Genomic DNA, 17729 nt, shown 5'->3' with positions numbered 1-17729 from the left:
TTTCCAATTGTTTAGCTACCTGCTGCCAGTATCAAAACAACTTTTGGCTCCGTTAATTTAAATGTAGAGAAGTTGCATTATTTTCTGAACGTTTGAGCCACTTTCTAGAGTTCAGTAGACTTTTAGAAATAACATCTCATTGGGCCTTTTCTATATTACCCAACTCCTATTCCCATCTCTTACAGCTCGGTAGCTTACTTCCGTTTGCCAGACTGTTCATTACCCTTCTATAAATCTTATAGATTAGACCTTTATTGGTGCAAGAATTCTCCAAACATCCAATGACGTACTAATAAACCACCTCCATAGTCCTCCTGTCAGAAATAGTAGAGAATGCGTGCCTGGTTTGAAGATACTGATAGAATGTTTTATTGGAAAGACCTTACTCAATCTATATTTGTAAAATCCATTGAATTTCACTATCTTGCCAAAATCACTGATGATAATATTCCATTATCCCTGGTACACCTATATTGTGCCGTAGATTGGACCTATTGAAGGGAGCCCTACCTATATCTACTTTACGAAGGTAGTACCATACTTTTTTAGCATTATAGCTTTCTAGGGCTGTTTCTTCACTGCCTCTCCAAATGTAACATTCATTGTAGATAGGAAATGACTGATTTAGTTGAACACTAAAACTGGAAATTAATAATTTAATTAAAAAAGCTCAGATTTGTTAGTCTACTAGACCGTGTCTTTATAGTTTAGGGGCCTTTTTAAAAGAAGTTTCCTTGTTGTGGCAGATGGGCTCACAAAATTTGATGTTTGTACGTATAGTAAAGAAGTATAGTATAGTATACTAGGAAATCTATACGTAGCATTTGGTGGTCTTTGCGTTCGAAGAGTGCTGTTACAATGTTTTGTGTTGTATTGTTTGCAGTCACAGCAGACATGCACCTTCACATTTATGTCATTTTATTAGCATGTGCTGATCAAATTTTTGTGTTGCACAAGGCCGTCTTTTGTCTTGTAGAAAACTTGTCATAGGAACTGGGGCTCTTAACTCCTTGTCATCTCCATGTTTGGCTTGAACATCAGAATAGACATTGCATAACTCTAGAAACTGGTATTTAGGGCCCTATTACACGGGAAAACGAGCCTTCACAGAACGCTCATCCATGACAATTGCCCAGGGCACCGATCAGCTGATGCACGAGCACACGCACATTCATCGGCTGATCATATCGTTTCGGCAGCCTAAAATATTATCGTTGTCGGCAGCACATCTCCCTGTGTAAACAGGAAGACGTCCTGCCGACACGATAGAAATGTATGGGGACGAGTGATCGTAGTAACGAGTGCTCGTCCCCATACAACGCTCCCTTGGACTGGAGCAAATGAGCGCCGAACAATGAGCTGTCTCGTTGATTGGCACTCATAACGGCCAATCAACGAGTACATATTCGAGAATTGCGATTACAGAAATTCCCTAGCATATACACATTACCTGATTCTCTTCCTTTGCAGAGGGATAACTCAAGTCATAGCATAGAGCAGGACCTGCGCATATATGCTGTCAGAATAGCCTTCAGTATATCACAACTGCCCATTTTTTTTCTCTCCTCTATCCTTTTAATGAGCCATAGGAGATCAGGCACAAGGAATTAGAATTTTCAGTGCCTGCTTCCTATATTATATATATTATGGACTTGCATTTAAGGTAAGTTTAAAGGTAAACATTCAGTTTGTTTGTAGAGTAACGTTTAAAAATGAATTTGTAAATCCCAAAAATAATTTAATGGTCACAGACGTTCTTTATGTCTTTTTTTTTTTTTTCTTTTAGTAAAAGTTGCACTATCGGCATGGTTCTGCACTTGTGGAGTGACACCACCATGCGTTTGGATGGGGATGGGTAAGTGACTGCATACACAGTAATTGTGTTTTATATAGTTGTTGAAGATGATGAATGTGTTTACTTCTATAAACATGTGCTATGTCTATCAAATCTGCAGGATATTTATGGTAGAAATGTGACATGGTCACTCACCGGGCAGCAATAGTGACTGAGGATGGTCTGTGGACGATTAATTTTGATGGCTTTTATTGGGTTTTTCTAATCAAGCCAGCACAGACCATTTTACAAATTTTTCATGCTCTAAATCTACAATAATCATAAAAATAAAAAAAAAGAATGTGTTTTAAACAAGTTAATAAAAAAAATAAAAAATCCTTCTCTGCCACAAAATAAATGCAAAAATTATTTTCATAACCTAAAAAATAAAAACATTATAGCTGTTTAACCAGCATGTGCAGTACAAAAAAAACCAGCTGTTATATACCAAAATGTATCCGGTATTCAACCTGCATAGACTGGAAATCAGACCATTCAATGATTTTCTCTCCTGTTTAGATAGTGAACACCCCCACAGAAAGTTGAGATGAACTGTTAAAAAGTGGGTACACCTTTGCACTCCGCTGCATTATAACAATTTGTATTGTCTGGATGTTTCCAGAGTTATTATATGGTTAGGTTTCCAAAAGAAGGAACACTAAATATTTTGTAATCATATCATTGATTTTTTTCTGGATTTGCTTTTAGGGGGTTCAGTGTCAACACTGCTGGAAGAACCCATGTGTTCAAACCAGTGTCGGTCCAGGCCATGTGGTAAGTGATTATTGCGATAACAACAATATCGTTTCCATTGCTCTTTGCATTTTATTTGTGCTTAATTTGTTTCTAGATGGACAAAAGCAAGTAACTTACATAGTTGATAGAGTTGATCTATGAAGCCTCTTCCAAACACAGTGTTTGACAATGGAAATCTACGAATATGAATTGCATTATTTATTGATTTGGTGTTCGAGCATGCTTTGTATGTTTTACAGCTATGTTGTTGAGATTTGTTTTGCACTTTGAGTTGACTTGGAGAAATGCAATATTGCCCCGTGCAGTTGTCACGTATATAGATGTTGACGGCCTGGAACGGGTTTAGTGTGAGCAGCGCTGCACTCTCATGTCGGCCGGGGCTTTGAGACCCACGGAATACACCCTCCACTGTAGATGGCGCCACACACAACCCCCTGTAGCTAGCGCCACCTAAGCTCCCTCTAGGACCAGGGTCCCCGGCCAGCGCTCTGGCTGAGGATTCTCCTCCTAGATGGAGCCCCCACCGTCTCTCCATCCCCGCTGTATATAGTGCAACCCCCCCGCTGTAGATAGCATCGCACCACCACTGTAGATAGTGCCACCTGAACTCCCTCTAGGAGCAGAATCCCTGGTGTCAGATCACACTGGCCGGGGATTCCGCTTCTAGAGAGAGCCCCTGACGTCACTGTCCATTTGGACAGTGACGTTAGTGGCTCTCTCAAGGCATGGAATCCCCGGCCGACACTCTGGCCGGGGATTCCGCTATTGGAGAAGCCCCTGGTGTCACTATCCATATATGCACAGTGACGTAAGGGGCTACTCCTGGAGCGGAATACCTGGCAGAGGATTACGCTTTTAGAGTTAACCCCTGATGTCGCTATCAGGATATGGACAGAGACATCAGGGGCTCCCTGTAGAAGCGGAATCCCCGGCCAGAGGGATTCCGCTTCTACAGGGACCTACAGTGGTGCTATTTATGGAGGAGGTAGCGCTATCTGCAGGGGGGATGTTGCTAAATACAGGGGGGATGTTGCTATTTGCAGGGGGTGGCACTATTTACAGGGGCTGTGGCACTATCTACATGGGCACTGTGGCATTACATTGGCACTACAGGGGACACTGGCGCTATCTACATGGGCACTGTGTGTGGCACTATGTGGGCATTATCTACAGGGAGAACTGTGGCACTATTTACAGTGGGCGCTATCTATGTGGGCACTGGCACTATGCGGGCAATGTGGCACTATACACTGGTATTGCATCACTGTCTACATGGGCACTGTAGTGTTTTCAGGAAGTTGGGACAAAAAAACCCTAACAATTAAAATTCATCCGTTTTTTTTTTAACGTCCATGAAAAACGGATGGCAAATGGCAGTTCAAAACGGTCAGACGGCCGGGAAATTTATTTCTAATTTTGACACACACTGATGTAAAACAGCCATGAAAAACTGACCGTTGATCCGTTGTTGACTGCCATTTTTTTTTCACTGTCGTGTGAATATAGCCTCACAGCCATCTTCACTCTTCCCTCACAGTGATCCAGGCTGACTGAGAGAGAAGATGACTAATTGTTACAGAGCTATACAGTGTATATACACAAATAAATATATATAAAAAGGTGTTTTTTATATATTTTTAGTGATTTGTCTGCTCATAATAGAAATTAAAAACACAGAGTTAATTAGACTAATCTAGACGATGAAAGCCTCATAAGTCTTGTAAAAAAAAAACAAAGTAAAAATCGCTGTGATATTCAAAGCGGTTGCAAAGATATTATTGTTTAAAGAAGTGCATATCAAAAATGGAAAATTTGACCTGGACACAGGGGCATCAATGACCCTTGGTCATGAAAGGGTTAAACTCCAGTGCTGTTTTTACATATGGTGCAACACATGCAGTTGTTTTTTGGTTTTTTTGCTGTTTGGATGATGTAACCACTCTATATCTTGTAGGGATATACACATGCACTCTTTTAACTGAATGACCCGTCACCTTTTTTCAGATGGTTTAGATAGGTAAACTGAAAAAAAATTAAAGCTACATTAAAAACTGATGTCCTCTAGTTTACCATGACATCTGCACTGCGTTTTGAGGTTTCCAAGCTGAACTACTTTGAAATGTTTTGTGCATGTAATGCAATATTCACATAGGTAGCAGTGCCCTAGCAGACATGGGAGAGGCTAACCATAATATTTGCTTGTTGTAGACCATGTTCTAAATCAAAAAACATTTGCTTCTCTTAAAGGCTATGTACACCTTTTGAAATTATTATTATTTTTTTAATAAAAATGTCTATCAGTGTGATTGGTGCAACTTTCAAAATACTTTTTATTAAAAATAATTGTAACTTTTTGAGATACAGCTGCTTTGTATTCTGTATACAGAGCAGCTGTATCGTGCGCTAAGACCTGAATCGGTCAGGTCCACGGGTCTGGCAGGTTCATTAAAAGAGGGTCCTTGCGTGTTATGAACGTGTTATCGTGTTGTGATCGATAGCAGCTCGATCCTGCGTGTCAGAGACATGTAGGACCCGCTGTTACTGAACCAGTCAGTCCCGCGGACCTGTCAGATACAGGTTTCAGCGCTAGATGCAGCTGCTCTGTATACAGAATACAAAGCATCTTTATCTCAGAAAGTAAAAACATTTTTTAATAAAAAGTATTTAATCACACTGATTAGTGTTTTTTTTAAAAAAAGGATAACTAAACGTTTGACAAACTTGTGACATGTCATAGTGACATGTCCGAGGTTTTGATTGGTGGGGGTCCGAGCACTGAGGCCCCCACCGATCGCTGAAACGAAGCGGCAGAAGTCCTCGTGTGAGCGCTCAGTCGCTTCGTTTATGTTCGGCTTTTTCCGGAAATCAATGTATCGGAGTGCGGGCTCAATAGAAAGTCTATGAGCCTGTATACCGATACATCGGCTTTCCGGAAAAAGCGCTTCTGCCGCTACGTTTTAGCAATTGGTGCGGGTCTCCGTGCTCGGACCCCCACCAATCAAAACTTCTGACATGTCACTATGACATGTCAGAAGTTTGTCAGACGTTTAGTTACACATATGTCTATTTCAAAGGTGTACATAGCCTTTAAAGGGCAATGTGATGCGAGTAGCAGAAAAGTAAACCATGGAATACAAAATACTGCTTATGTGCACCTTTAACATTTCAATATGTTAAGCTAAAATGAGCTTTTAATGGCTTTTGCTTGATGTTTACTCTTGGAATGTGTATCTTCATATGACTTGCATCTAACAGGTCAGCACTTCAGATGCTCCACAAGACCTGTGAGGTTGCCCGACGGTACAATTACTTTCCTGGGGGACTTGCTCTTGTCTGGGCCTCATACTATGAGAGCTGCATTAGCTCTGATCAAAGCTGCATCAATGAGTGGAACACCATGCAGGACCTGGAATCCACTCGGCCAGATTCCCCTATCCTCTTCATGGATAAGTGAGTGTATGCTTCTAAAATCACATAAAACATTTGTTTGGTTTAAATTCAGATTTTCAGTAAACAAAGTAAAGTTTTAGATTCTATTTCTAGAGTTTTTTTAAATTTTTTATTTATTTTTTCTTCAATATTGGGGCAGATTTACTATTCAAAATGCACCAGATCTTTGGTTCAAATTGCGTCAGAATTCTGGCGTACATGCTGTGTGCCACATTAATTAACTGCTTTAGACAATTTTTGTGCCATTTTCAACAATGAGGTGTGGCTTAGTGGGAAAGGGGTGTGGTTTATCAGAAAGGGCCTGGTTAAAGATGTGACACAAAAAAGATTTTGCGCAGAAAACTGCCATAAACTAAGCCAACTCAGAGGGGTAGTATAAGGAAGAGACTAACCTATATGGCTACAAGCGCCTAATTTATCATACAAGAAACATCATTGTGATAAATTAGGCACATTTTATGATTGCCTTGTCTAAAGGCTCTTTTACACTGGGCGATTATCCTGCAGACAAGCGTTCATATAACGCTCGTTGCCGATAATTGCCCTGTGTAAACAGCGGAACGATCATCAGATGAACGAGCAAACGCTTAATCATCTGCTGGTTGTATTGTTTTAAAAAATGAAAAATTATCGTTGTCAGCAGCACATCTCCCTGCGTAAATAGGGGGAGGTGGTGCCGACTTGATAATAATGGATGGGGACGAGCGATCGGAGTAACGACCGCTCGTCCCCATCCATAGCTCCGTGTGACCGGAAGAAACGAGCGCCGATCAACGATGTCTCGTTGATCTGCGCTCACTGCACCGGCCGATTGTCGGCCGGTGTAAAAGAGCCTTGTATCTAAAACTTGGTATTAATAAATATGCTGCAGTGTCTCAGTGCTTGTAAACATTCTTATCTATTGCATTTGGAGGATGTAAGACAAGCCTAGTTGTAATGGGGTTTATGGCTGTGATTTTTTTTTTCTAACTCTTATGACTTCATGTGTTTCTGTTGCAGACCTAGTGAAGGTGAAAAGACTGAATGGGTCATCAAAGCAACACTGAGGAGCATTATGATGAGCAAAGACTTAGAGAATGTGACCTGCAAAGAGGTGAAATCATTAGAAGCTCGGTCACTACAATATGCTGCCCTAGGTAAAGGTAGCATATTACAGAGACCGGTACATTCTCATATAAGCCAAAACGGCAAAAAAAAATATTGCTAATATGAGCAATCAAAGAATACATCGGACTTGGTGACATTGATTAATGGCTGACCTCCGTGTATCCGCATACACAGCAGCACATCAGTCATTGAGAAATGGGTGGGGTGACGCGGGGGGAGTGCTTTTCTCATGAATACACTGGTCTGGTTTATTCTTTGATCGCTCCTATTAGACAGACAGCACAAAATGTTTTTGGTGCCTTTTTGGCTAATAGGAGACCTCCCCTATAATATGCTGCCCTTATCTAGTGAGGTGACCTATCGGTTTTAAAGAAGGCTAAAAGGACTACATTTCCTATAACAATTTTCTTAAACTTATGTCTCTCATTTAGATCCGCAATGAGCTTGAGAAAAAGTTAAGCTGCAATTTGAAGGAGTACAAGGAATATATAGACAATGAAATGTTATTAATTCTCGGGCAGATGGATAAAGCTTCTCATATCTTTGATTACCTTTACTTGGTATGTAGCACAAGTAGTATAAACTAATTTTATAGAAATTTGGAAAAGGGGGTATTTTCATCGTAGACCTTTACGGCATATCTACAGGATATGCCATAAATGTCTGATAGATGCAGGTTCCAGCTCTGAAACTCACACCTATATCGAGAAGGGGGTGGGGGGCACTTGACCACCATTTCGCCTCGTGGGGTGGCTGCGCCGAGTAAAGAGCAGGGACGCGCCTGCCGTGGCCAGGCATGAACGCGCCTGCCGTGGCCAGGCATGAACGCGCCTATTACGCTGCCTGGCCCCTGTCAATCAATGTAACAAGGGAGCGAGGGGGGTTGAACTGCGGAGCGACGTAAGAGCGTTTGGGTGCAACCGTGACGCCCTCGTTGTACCTAAATGCTCATTAGCATAAACCTAATAAAACTAATTTCTCTACAAAGGCGGCAGTGAGCAGAAATTGAAAATAAACCCCAGAAGCAGGTTAGTCTCCTCTACAATACAACCCTGTTACTAGTTTAATACGGACATTCTAGTGACAGACTCCCTTTAATGGGGTTTTCTAACTAGAACTGCTGGCATATCACTAGGATATGCCATCACTTCCTGATTGTGGGGGTCCAACTGCTGGGACCCCCACCAATCGTAAGAAGGAATGTTGCAGAGTGTGCAGGGAAACTGCACAGAGGATTTCTGTCCTTTTGTTCCTGTAATAAGCGGGTGTTTCAGGGTCGGGAATCCCACTGAGCATAAAGTGTATTAGTGACATTCCATCACCTTCTTAAGGTGCAAAGTGCTTTCCAATATGGTCAGATTCCTGTATAAAAACTGTGGCTGAATTACTAATGTGTCTTCCCCTAAAATGTCTAGAAAAATGCACCACAATTTGGTGCATTTTGGTGCAAATTGGCGCATTTCATTTTAGAATAGATGTTTGCACCTCTCTAGACACCTTTTGAAGAAATTCTGGAGGTGGGGGCTTAGAATAAAGAGGCGTGGCATAACCTGCACCAAACATCTGGCACAAAATTAAGCCAAATCAAAGGTGGTATAAGGAGGAGAAGTGTCTAGCTAGATGCACCAAATTTGTCATTCAGCGTGCACCACGGAAATAAATTTGGCACATTTTCTTTCTGCCTGGTCTAAGTTTACACTGTCAAAAACTTATACCACCGCTTAGTAAATCTGTCCCTTTGTCTTTCAGGGCTCTGAGTGGAACGCATCAAACTTGGAGGAGTTGAATAATGCAGGGTCAGTATAAATTATTTCATTTATTTTGCTGCTAACTTTGTGCTTACATTCCAACATTAGTGCACATGTTATGCTGCCAAGAGTCTTTAAAACCCTTTTACATGGGCGAATGATCGCTTGAACAACACTTTTTCCCGATCATTTACACAGGATGGTTATCAGCCGATGAGCGAGCAAACACATGTTCACCGGCTGAGCATATCTTTTATGCGTCCCAAAAAATGGCTGTCTGTCGACAGCACTTCCCTTTGTGTTAATAGGGAATGTGCTGCCAACAAGATGCAAAATGTATGAGAAGGAACAATTAGACTAACCCTTACTCCATTGCTCCATGTAATAATAGCCATTTTACAGACCGATCCCTGCATGGTAACGATTGTCAATCAACGATAATGACATTACGTTCAATAGAGCAATGATTGTGGCTATATGGGGATGAACAATTGTTATTACGATCTGTTTACACAGGGAGATGTGCTGGCGTCAAACGGTCGTTTTTATGGCAGCATAAAAGATCCGATCAGCTGACAATTGGCTGATTGGTGACATGCTTACATGGGCCGATGATTGGAAACAAGCGTTCGTATGAGCAATCGTTCGCCCGATCGTCAGCCTATGTAAAATGGTCTTAAATGGAGCTAAACGAGCGCAGTACAACGTGGTCTATCGTCAGATGGCGCTAGTTACCGGCCCTTACAATCAACACTTACTGTTTCTTGGTTGAAACTAGAGCTACAGCTGGCAAGAAATTATTCTTCGCGCTCATGCACATTCATGTCTTAAGAATTCAGTATTCCTTTACTTGACAGTAAGGAAGATTCTCACTTAGCTGAATATGGAGCCTTCAAGTGATATTGCAGACACATCTCGCTCGTATATGGAGTACGAGCAGGATACATGTTGCTTTGTTCTCCCTTAAGATATGGTCTCACGGTAGATTCCCATTAAATAGGTGCTTCAGCCGTGAGTAGATTTTAACCCCTTCCCTATATCTGCCGTATATATTCAGCAGAGGCCGGGTGGGGTAGAATGGAGCGGGCTCTTTGGCGGAGCAAGCTTCATAGAACGATCGTGTTGGCTGTATCTTACAGCCGACACTTCAGTGTGACGAGCGGGATCCCGCTTAAGTGGAACCCCGCCTGTTTAACCCCTTAGATGCCAGTGTCCATCAAAAGCGACCGCGGCATGTAAGCCGTTAGAATGAGGGGGACACCCCCACCCCCCCCCCCTGCGATGCGATAGCGGGGTGACAATGGTTGTCATGGCAGCTTGGGGGCCTAATAAACATGAATCCACAGAATATGTTATAAATGCCTGATAAATGCGTTTCTCCGCTCTGGGAACCTCACTGATATCGAGAATAGGGGTCACCTAACCCTGTTCCTGCCGATACCAGACGGGTTCTATGTGGACTATGTTCTATGGGAGTTACGGAAACACCTTAGCAGTGCTTTTAATAACTTATTGTATTTTGTCTTTTTGTCATTCCAGAGTTGGCTACATACTGAATGTGACCAGGGAAATAGACAACTTTTTTCCAGGCCTCTTTGCCTATCATAATATCCGAGTATATGATGAGGAGTCCACTGACTTATTGTCACACTGGAATGATGCCTATAACTTTATTAACAAAGCAAAGTTAGTATCGGTTTAGACTTATTTAGTCATGTCAGACACATTGACATATTTTGCTGTATATTTATTTATACTTTTTGATTATTATATAGCTTTTATATGCATGGGTCATAATAGTTAAAAACATTCCAAAACTTATGGACCAATGGTTCATTCCTGTGCAAAATGCAGCGTATTGCATCTTTTTAAGGTCATGGCCATTACAACTCTAAATAGTGAAGGGATATAATGATAAAACTGTCTCCTTCAGGTTTTTCTCAAAGAGGAGTGCAATTTATTAGATATGTATCAGATAATGTCTTGCTTACAGCCTGTATGGATATTTTTAAATATTTAGTGCATGGGTTGATTTAGTATCCCAATCCATGTTTCATTCTAAAGTACAGTGAAGTTTACCGCTCAGACGGTGCTGGTAACAGTCCAATATCATTCAGTATGGACACTCTCTCCCAGAAAAATGCAGTGGACAGTCCGCAATCCAATGAGGGTGTGGATGGTAATTCTTATCCTTGTAGTTCCACCAAGCTCCTTATCGTCTCCCTCCACATTCAAAGAACTCCTGGTAGGAAAAGGATCTTATGTCTCTAATAGATGGAAAAAGGAAGACACATAGTGCAACACCCTCTGAAAAAGATTGCTCCACGCCAAGTTTAATCCATACTCACAGAAGTAACAAGAAATAAAAGCATCAAGGTAAGTAAAAATCTTTAAAATTTCTAGGCGGCACGCCAAACACTCTCGCCCGACCCTGGGTTTCGCCCTTCCGGCTTCCTCTGGGGCATGTGTGACGTGTCTAATTAACAGGTTTATATAGCCGCATATCATTTAAATTTACATAAATTTACATACATAAAAAATGGTTAAAAAAAAACATATACACCCACAATGATCTCTGCAATATATAGAGATAATCTGATCTTACCATCATAATCGTATACATATATATACACTTTTATTATTTTTATATAAATGCCTAATCTCTTTAAAAAGTAAAAAAATATATATAATATATTATGCTAAACAAGCCTATTTGCCACCTTTATAGTTGGTTAGATTCCACATATCATCCCATATCCATTATATTGATTTTTATTTATATTTTATCAGTTGTTTTATATTTTTTCTGTCTCTAATTTTCCACTTAGTCTGAACTGTGGCCAATCTCTAAAGCTTCCAGAGCTTCAGTGAGCTGCAGCTAATCAGAACAATTAAGTTCTGCTGAGACAAGATCCCTTGGTCATAATGCTATGTGTGAACAAGTCTCTTACTAATACTATACATAGGGCATTTTTTGGCATAATTGTTTTCATAACATGGAACTACAAATATGGACCAGAATATCTATCAGATGGTATCTCACCAATATTAATAAATACTTGTGTAAACAAAACAAAAAAAACATTTTTATAAAAAACACTTCAATTCGAAGTCTGAATTGAGTCCTAAGGGCTGAAGCGTTTTTAATTGATAGATCCAAAAACTTTCTTGCTTGCTCATTTTTTTAATAAAATCCTCCCCCCTCCAATGATTATCAATTGTCTCAATAGCAAAGAATTTAGTGTCCTTGGGATCTTTATGGTGGAATTTACAATAGTGTGCTGACACACTATGGTCCATCTTGCCTTTTCTGATGTTATTACAGTGTTCTGCTATTCGAGTTTTCAATTTGCGGGCTGTACGTCCTACATATAACTGCCCACAGGGACACTGCAATAAGTATATAACCCCTTTAGTATTACACGTTGTAAAATGTTTGATCTCATATTTTCTTTTATTTTCGGCATCCATGAAAAAGGTAACATTCCCCTTTCTTTTATTATACCCCACTTCTTTACAAGCTTTACACTTGTTACAGGAAAAAAATCCTTTTGTCGCAATAATTGGTTTTGTAGGAGCTTTTATAAAACTATGAGTAATTTTATCCTTTATATTAGGTGCCCCACGATGTACAATACTAGGATTTTTGGGCAACCTAGATCCTATAACAGGATCGTTCCTTACAATATGCCAATTTTTTCTAATAATATTTCGTATCAATGAAGAACTTGTGGAATATGTGGTAATGAACGGAACCCTTAATGTTTTATCATTATCATCAATTCTCTTTGTATGAAAATTATCAATTTTTTTGATGTTATCGCCAGAATGGACTGCGATTTCTTCTCTAACCTCCTTCAATGCTGACGACACCCTCTGTTCCTCATAATTCCTTTCTATCAAACGAGATTTAATAACTTGTGACTGTACATCAAAGTCCTCTATTTTTGTACAGTTTTTCTTTATCCTTTTAAACTGCCCTTTTGGGATATTCCGAAGCCAAGGTTTAAAATGGCAACTTGAACATTCAATATAACTATTACAGTCAGTAGGTTTGAAATAATTTTTGGTGTATAGTACATTGTTTTCTATAAAAATTTCCAAATCCAGAAAGCTAACTCTATTTTTATCATACTCTGAAGTAAAGGTCAGATTACATTTATTGTTATTAATATAATCTATGAAAGTTAATAAATTCTCTGTTGTTCCTTCCCAAATGATAACCACATCATCTATGTAACGTTTGTACAACTTTATGAATTCACAGAGGATTATTACTAGAGTAAATAAAAGAATCTTCCCAGACTGCCAGGTACAGAATTGCATAACTTGGTGCAAATTTAGCGCCCATAGCAGTACCGGCAGTCTGAAGGTAATAGTCTGAATTATACCAGAAATAATTCTTCTCTAAACTAAACCTAATGAGGTCTATAATAAAACGACCTTGCTCAGGAGTCATATTTTTATCCATACCAAGAGTATGTTCTACAGCCTGTATCCCTAATTCGTGGGGTATACAGGTATACAATGATACCCCACGAATTAGGGATACAGGCTGTAGAACATACTCTTGGTATGGATAAAAATATGACTCCTGAGCAAGGTCGTTTTATTATAGACCTCATTAGGTTTAGTTTAGAGAAGAATTATTTCTGGTATAATTCAGACTATTACCTTCAGACTGCCGGTACTGCTATGGGCGCTAAATTTGCACCAAGTTATGCAATTCTGTACCTGGCAGTCTGGGAAGATTCTTTTATTTACTCTAGTAATAATCCTCTGTGAATTCATAAAGTTGTACAAACGTTACATAGATGATGTGGTTATCATTTGGGAAGGAACAACAGAGAATTTATTAACTTTCATAGATTATATTAATAACAATAAATGTAATCTGACCTTTACTTCAGAGTATGATAAAAATAGAGTTAGCTTTCTGGATTTGGAAATTTTTATAGAAAACAATGTACTATACACCAAAAATTATTTCAAACCTACTGACTGTAATAGTTATATTGAATGTTCAAGTTGCCATTTTAAACCTTGGCTTCGGAATATCCCAAAAGGGCAGTTTAAAAGGATAAAGAAAAACTGTACAAAAATAGAGGACTTTGATGTACAGTCACAAGTTATTAAATCTCGTTTGATAGAAAGGAATTATGAGGAACAGAGGGTGTCGTCAGCATTGAAGGAGGTTAGAGAAGAAATCGCAGTCCATTCTGGCGATAACATCAAAAAAATTGATAATTTTCATACAAAGAGAATTGATGATAATGATAAAACATTAAGGGTTCCGTTCATTACCACATATTCCACAAGTTCTTCATTGATACGAAATATTATTAGAAAAAATTGGCATATTGTAAGGAACGATCCTGTTATAGGATCTAGGTTGCCCAAAAATCCTAGTATTGTACATCGTGGGGCACCTAATATAAAGGATAAAATTACTCATAGTTTTATAAAAGCTCCTACAAAACCAATTATTGCGACAAAAGGATTTTTTTCCTGTAACAAGTGTAAAGCTTGTAAAGAAGTGGGGTATAATAAAAGAAAGGGGAATGTTACCTTTTTCATGGATGCCGAAAATAAAAGAAAATATGAGATCAAACATTTTACAACGTGTAATACTAAAGGGGTTATATACTTATTGCAGTGTCCCTGTGGGCAGTTATATGTAGGACGTACAGCCCGCAAATTGAAAACTCGAATAGCAGAACACTGTAATAACATCAGAAAAGGCAAGATGGACCATAGTGTGTCAGCACACTATTGTAAATTCCACCATAAAGATCCCAAGGACACTAAATTCTTTGCTATTGAGACAATTGATAATCATTGGAGGGGGGAGGATTTTATTAAAAAAATGAGCAAGCAAGAAAGTTTTTGGATCTATCAATTAAAAACGCTTCAGCCCTTAGGACTCAATTCAGACTTCGAATTGAAGTGTTTTTTATAAAAATGTTTTTTTTGTTTTGTTTACACAAGTATTTATTAATATTGGTGAGATACCATCTGATAGATATTCTGGTCCATATTTGTAGTTCCATGTTATGAAAACAATTATGCCAAAAAATGCCCTATGTATAGTATTAGTAAGAGACTTGTTCACACATAGCATTATGACCAAGGGATCTTGTCTCAGCAGAACTTAATTGTTCTGATTAGCTGCAGCTCACTGAAGCTCTGGAAGCTTTAGAGATTGGCCACAGTTCAGACTAAGTGGAAAATTAGAGACAGAAAAAATATAAAACAACTGATAAAATATAAATAAAAATCAATATAATGGATATGGGATGATATGTGGAATCTAACCAACTATAAAGGTGGCAAATAGGCTTGTTTAGCATAATATATTATATATATTTTTTTACTTTTTAAAGAGATTAGGCATTTATATAAAAATAATAAAAGTGTATATATATGTATACGATTATGATGGTAAGATCAGATTATCTCTATATATTGCAGAGATCATTGTGGGTGTATATGTTTTTTTTTAACCATTTTTTATGTATGTAAATTTATGTAAATTTAAATGATATGCGGCTATATAAACCTGTTAATTAGACACGTCACACATGCCCCAGAGGAAGCCGGAAGGGCGAAACCCAGGGTCGGGCGAGAGTGTTTGGCGTGCCGCCTAGAAATTTTAAAGATTTTTACTTACCTTGATGCTTTTATTTCTTGTTACTTCTGTGAGTATGGATTAAACTTGGCGTGGAGCAATCTTTTTCAGAGGGTGTTGCACTATGTGTCTTCCTTTTTCCATCTATTAGAGACATAAGATCCTTTTCCTACCAGGAGTTCTTTGAATGTGGAGGGAGACGATAAGGAGCTTGGTGGAACTACAAGGATAAGAATTACCATCCACACCCTCATTGGATTGCGGACTGTCCACTGCATTTTTCTGGGAGAGAGTCCATACTGAATGATATTGGACTGTTACCAGCACCGTCTGAGCGGTAAACTTCACTGTACTTTATATATGCTATTTAGGGTATTTGTTGGATCATACCCAATTTAGTTTTGCCTGCTCCGGTCTGAGAGAGATTTTGTGGGTATTTGAGCCAAGAGAAACCACCATTATATTTGTATCCATGTTTCATTCTGCTGTTGATTACTTCTGCCTTCTGATGAGAATTTGTCCAGCTTGTATATGTATTAATTGATAAAATATTACTGTAACTGACTGAAAACGTAACAATGGCGATGAAAATGGGATAAGAACCTGCTTTAAAAAAAAAAAAGTTCCTTTTTTTCATTTGAAAAGTCAGCTATAGTTTTTCTTCTCTCTGCCTGAATTGTTTCTGTCATAAAACCACCATTCCAAGATGGCCGCCAATATTGCTAAAATTGAGCAAATTGATTGTGTTGTAGATAACTGGCTGCTGTATATTGAACAACCTGAACAAAATTTCAAAGATCATGATATTGATGCTGAGAAGAAGGTGCCAGTGTTACGGAGTGCCATGTGGGGAGGTGTATGCCCTGCTGCAGAGTCCAACGGCCTGTATAGTTCGTCACGCAGGAGCACCTGGCACATAAACCATTAGTGATTGCAGAACGTTTCACGATTTACAAACATAACCAAAATAAAGGAAAATCTATTGCAGCATACAGTATGTGGCTGAACGGAGGAGGCTTTCTGAACATTGCCAGTTTGGAGGGGTCTCAATGATGCATTGTGGGATTGTGAAAGAAAACATACAGAAAAATCTTCTATCAGAGCCTGATTTAACTTTTAAGAGGGCATTGGAGACAGCAGAGAGAGAGAGAGAGATAAGCTGACAAAAATTCAACAAAGCTTGACAAATTCAGAGAGGCTGTCAGTCTGAGAAGAATAAACACTGTCCAAAGTAAAGGGAAAACAAAGTGTGGTCATGTTAACATAATGAATGAGAAGCATGATGAAGACCGTGTAATACATGTAGCTTGTCTTGAAATGTATAAAGTAAAATATAATATAAAACAAGCTATATAGGTTACCCCAGGGGTGGACATAGACCGCAGAGGGCCCCTGTGCAAGAACCGTATATGGGCCCCTTACTTATAACCGTATATGGGCCCCTTACTTATAACCGTATATGGGCCCCTTATAGTTCATCAAAGAACACCCTGCCGTCCTGTCTCTCTAACAAGCCACCATTAATTGTGAACCATTTTCATTAGCTCGTTCCCTTACATGCAATCCAATACTCAGTACAAAGCTGCTTTTAAGGTGGCAGTGGGCTGCCCTACCTACTGGGCTCCTGTGCAGCGGCACAGGTTGCACTAATGGTATGTCTGCCCCTGGGTTACCCTCATGATTCATTTTAAAACCATAAGAATGGCGCTGGACACTGTTTCTGTGTTGTTAGTCATGTCATAAGGTGACTTGACAATGCATTTTCCAAATTTTCAGCTTAAACTAACACATGTTCAATTGAAAAGATTGTACCCACTGGAGTCATACCTGTAACAGTGAATTATACCATTGAAGACTATCACAACTTGGAATTGTGTATTGTTAAAACCAATGGACCAGCCCTATTCGGTCGAGACTGACTTAGAAAGGTGAAGCTAGATTGGAACTCTATTAATAATCAGATGTGTCCTCACTATTCCAGTCAGTTGAAAATGAACGGAGCAAAATCTACTACCAAAAATTGAAAATATTTTTGCATACCTCTCTGGTTGGAAGTTTTTCAGCAAAATTGATTTAGCAGAAGCTTAAAGAAGATTCCATGGTATTCCTCACATTAAATGCTCACAAAGGATTATGTTCATATAACAGACTGGTGTTTGGAGTTGCCCTGTTTTCCCGCAATCTAGCGAATGGATCAAGGACCCAA

At 39.2% G+C, this 17729-nt stretch overlaps 1 protein-coding gene across 2 annotated transcripts in view; it reads left to right on the top strand.

The window, feature by feature from the left end:
• SSH1 (slingshot protein phosphatase 1) overlaps positions 1–17729 on the top strand; it is a 38964-nt gene that overhangs the window by 8649 nt on the left and 12586 nt on the right. For both annotated transcript variants that reach the window (XM_075830366.1, XM_075830374.1), the window contains exons 4-10: positions 1787–1855; positions 2543–2608; positions 5846–6040; positions 7040–7133; positions 7579–7707; positions 8897–8943; positions 10435–10581. In XM_075830366.1, the coding sequence (XP_075686481.1) occupies positions 1787–1855; positions 2543–2608; positions 5846–6040; positions 7040–7133; positions 7579–7707; positions 8897–8943; positions 10435–10581 (747 nt within the window). The remainder of the gene's footprint in view (positions 1–1786; positions 1856–2542; positions 2609–5845; positions 6041–7039; positions 7134–7578; positions 7708–8896; positions 8944–10434; positions 10582–17729) is intronic.

This window comes from Rhinoderma darwinii, chromosome 1 (genome assembly GCF_050947455.1).
Source record: "Rhinoderma darwinii isolate aRhiDar2 chromosome 1, aRhiDar2.hap1, whole genome shotgun sequence".
NCBI lineage: Eukaryota > Metazoa > Chordata > Amphibia > Anura > Rhinodermatidae > Rhinoderma > Rhinoderma darwinii.
The sequence above is the reverse complement of the archived record's forward strand: the minus strand, read 5'-3'. Positions and strand labels throughout refer to the sequence as shown.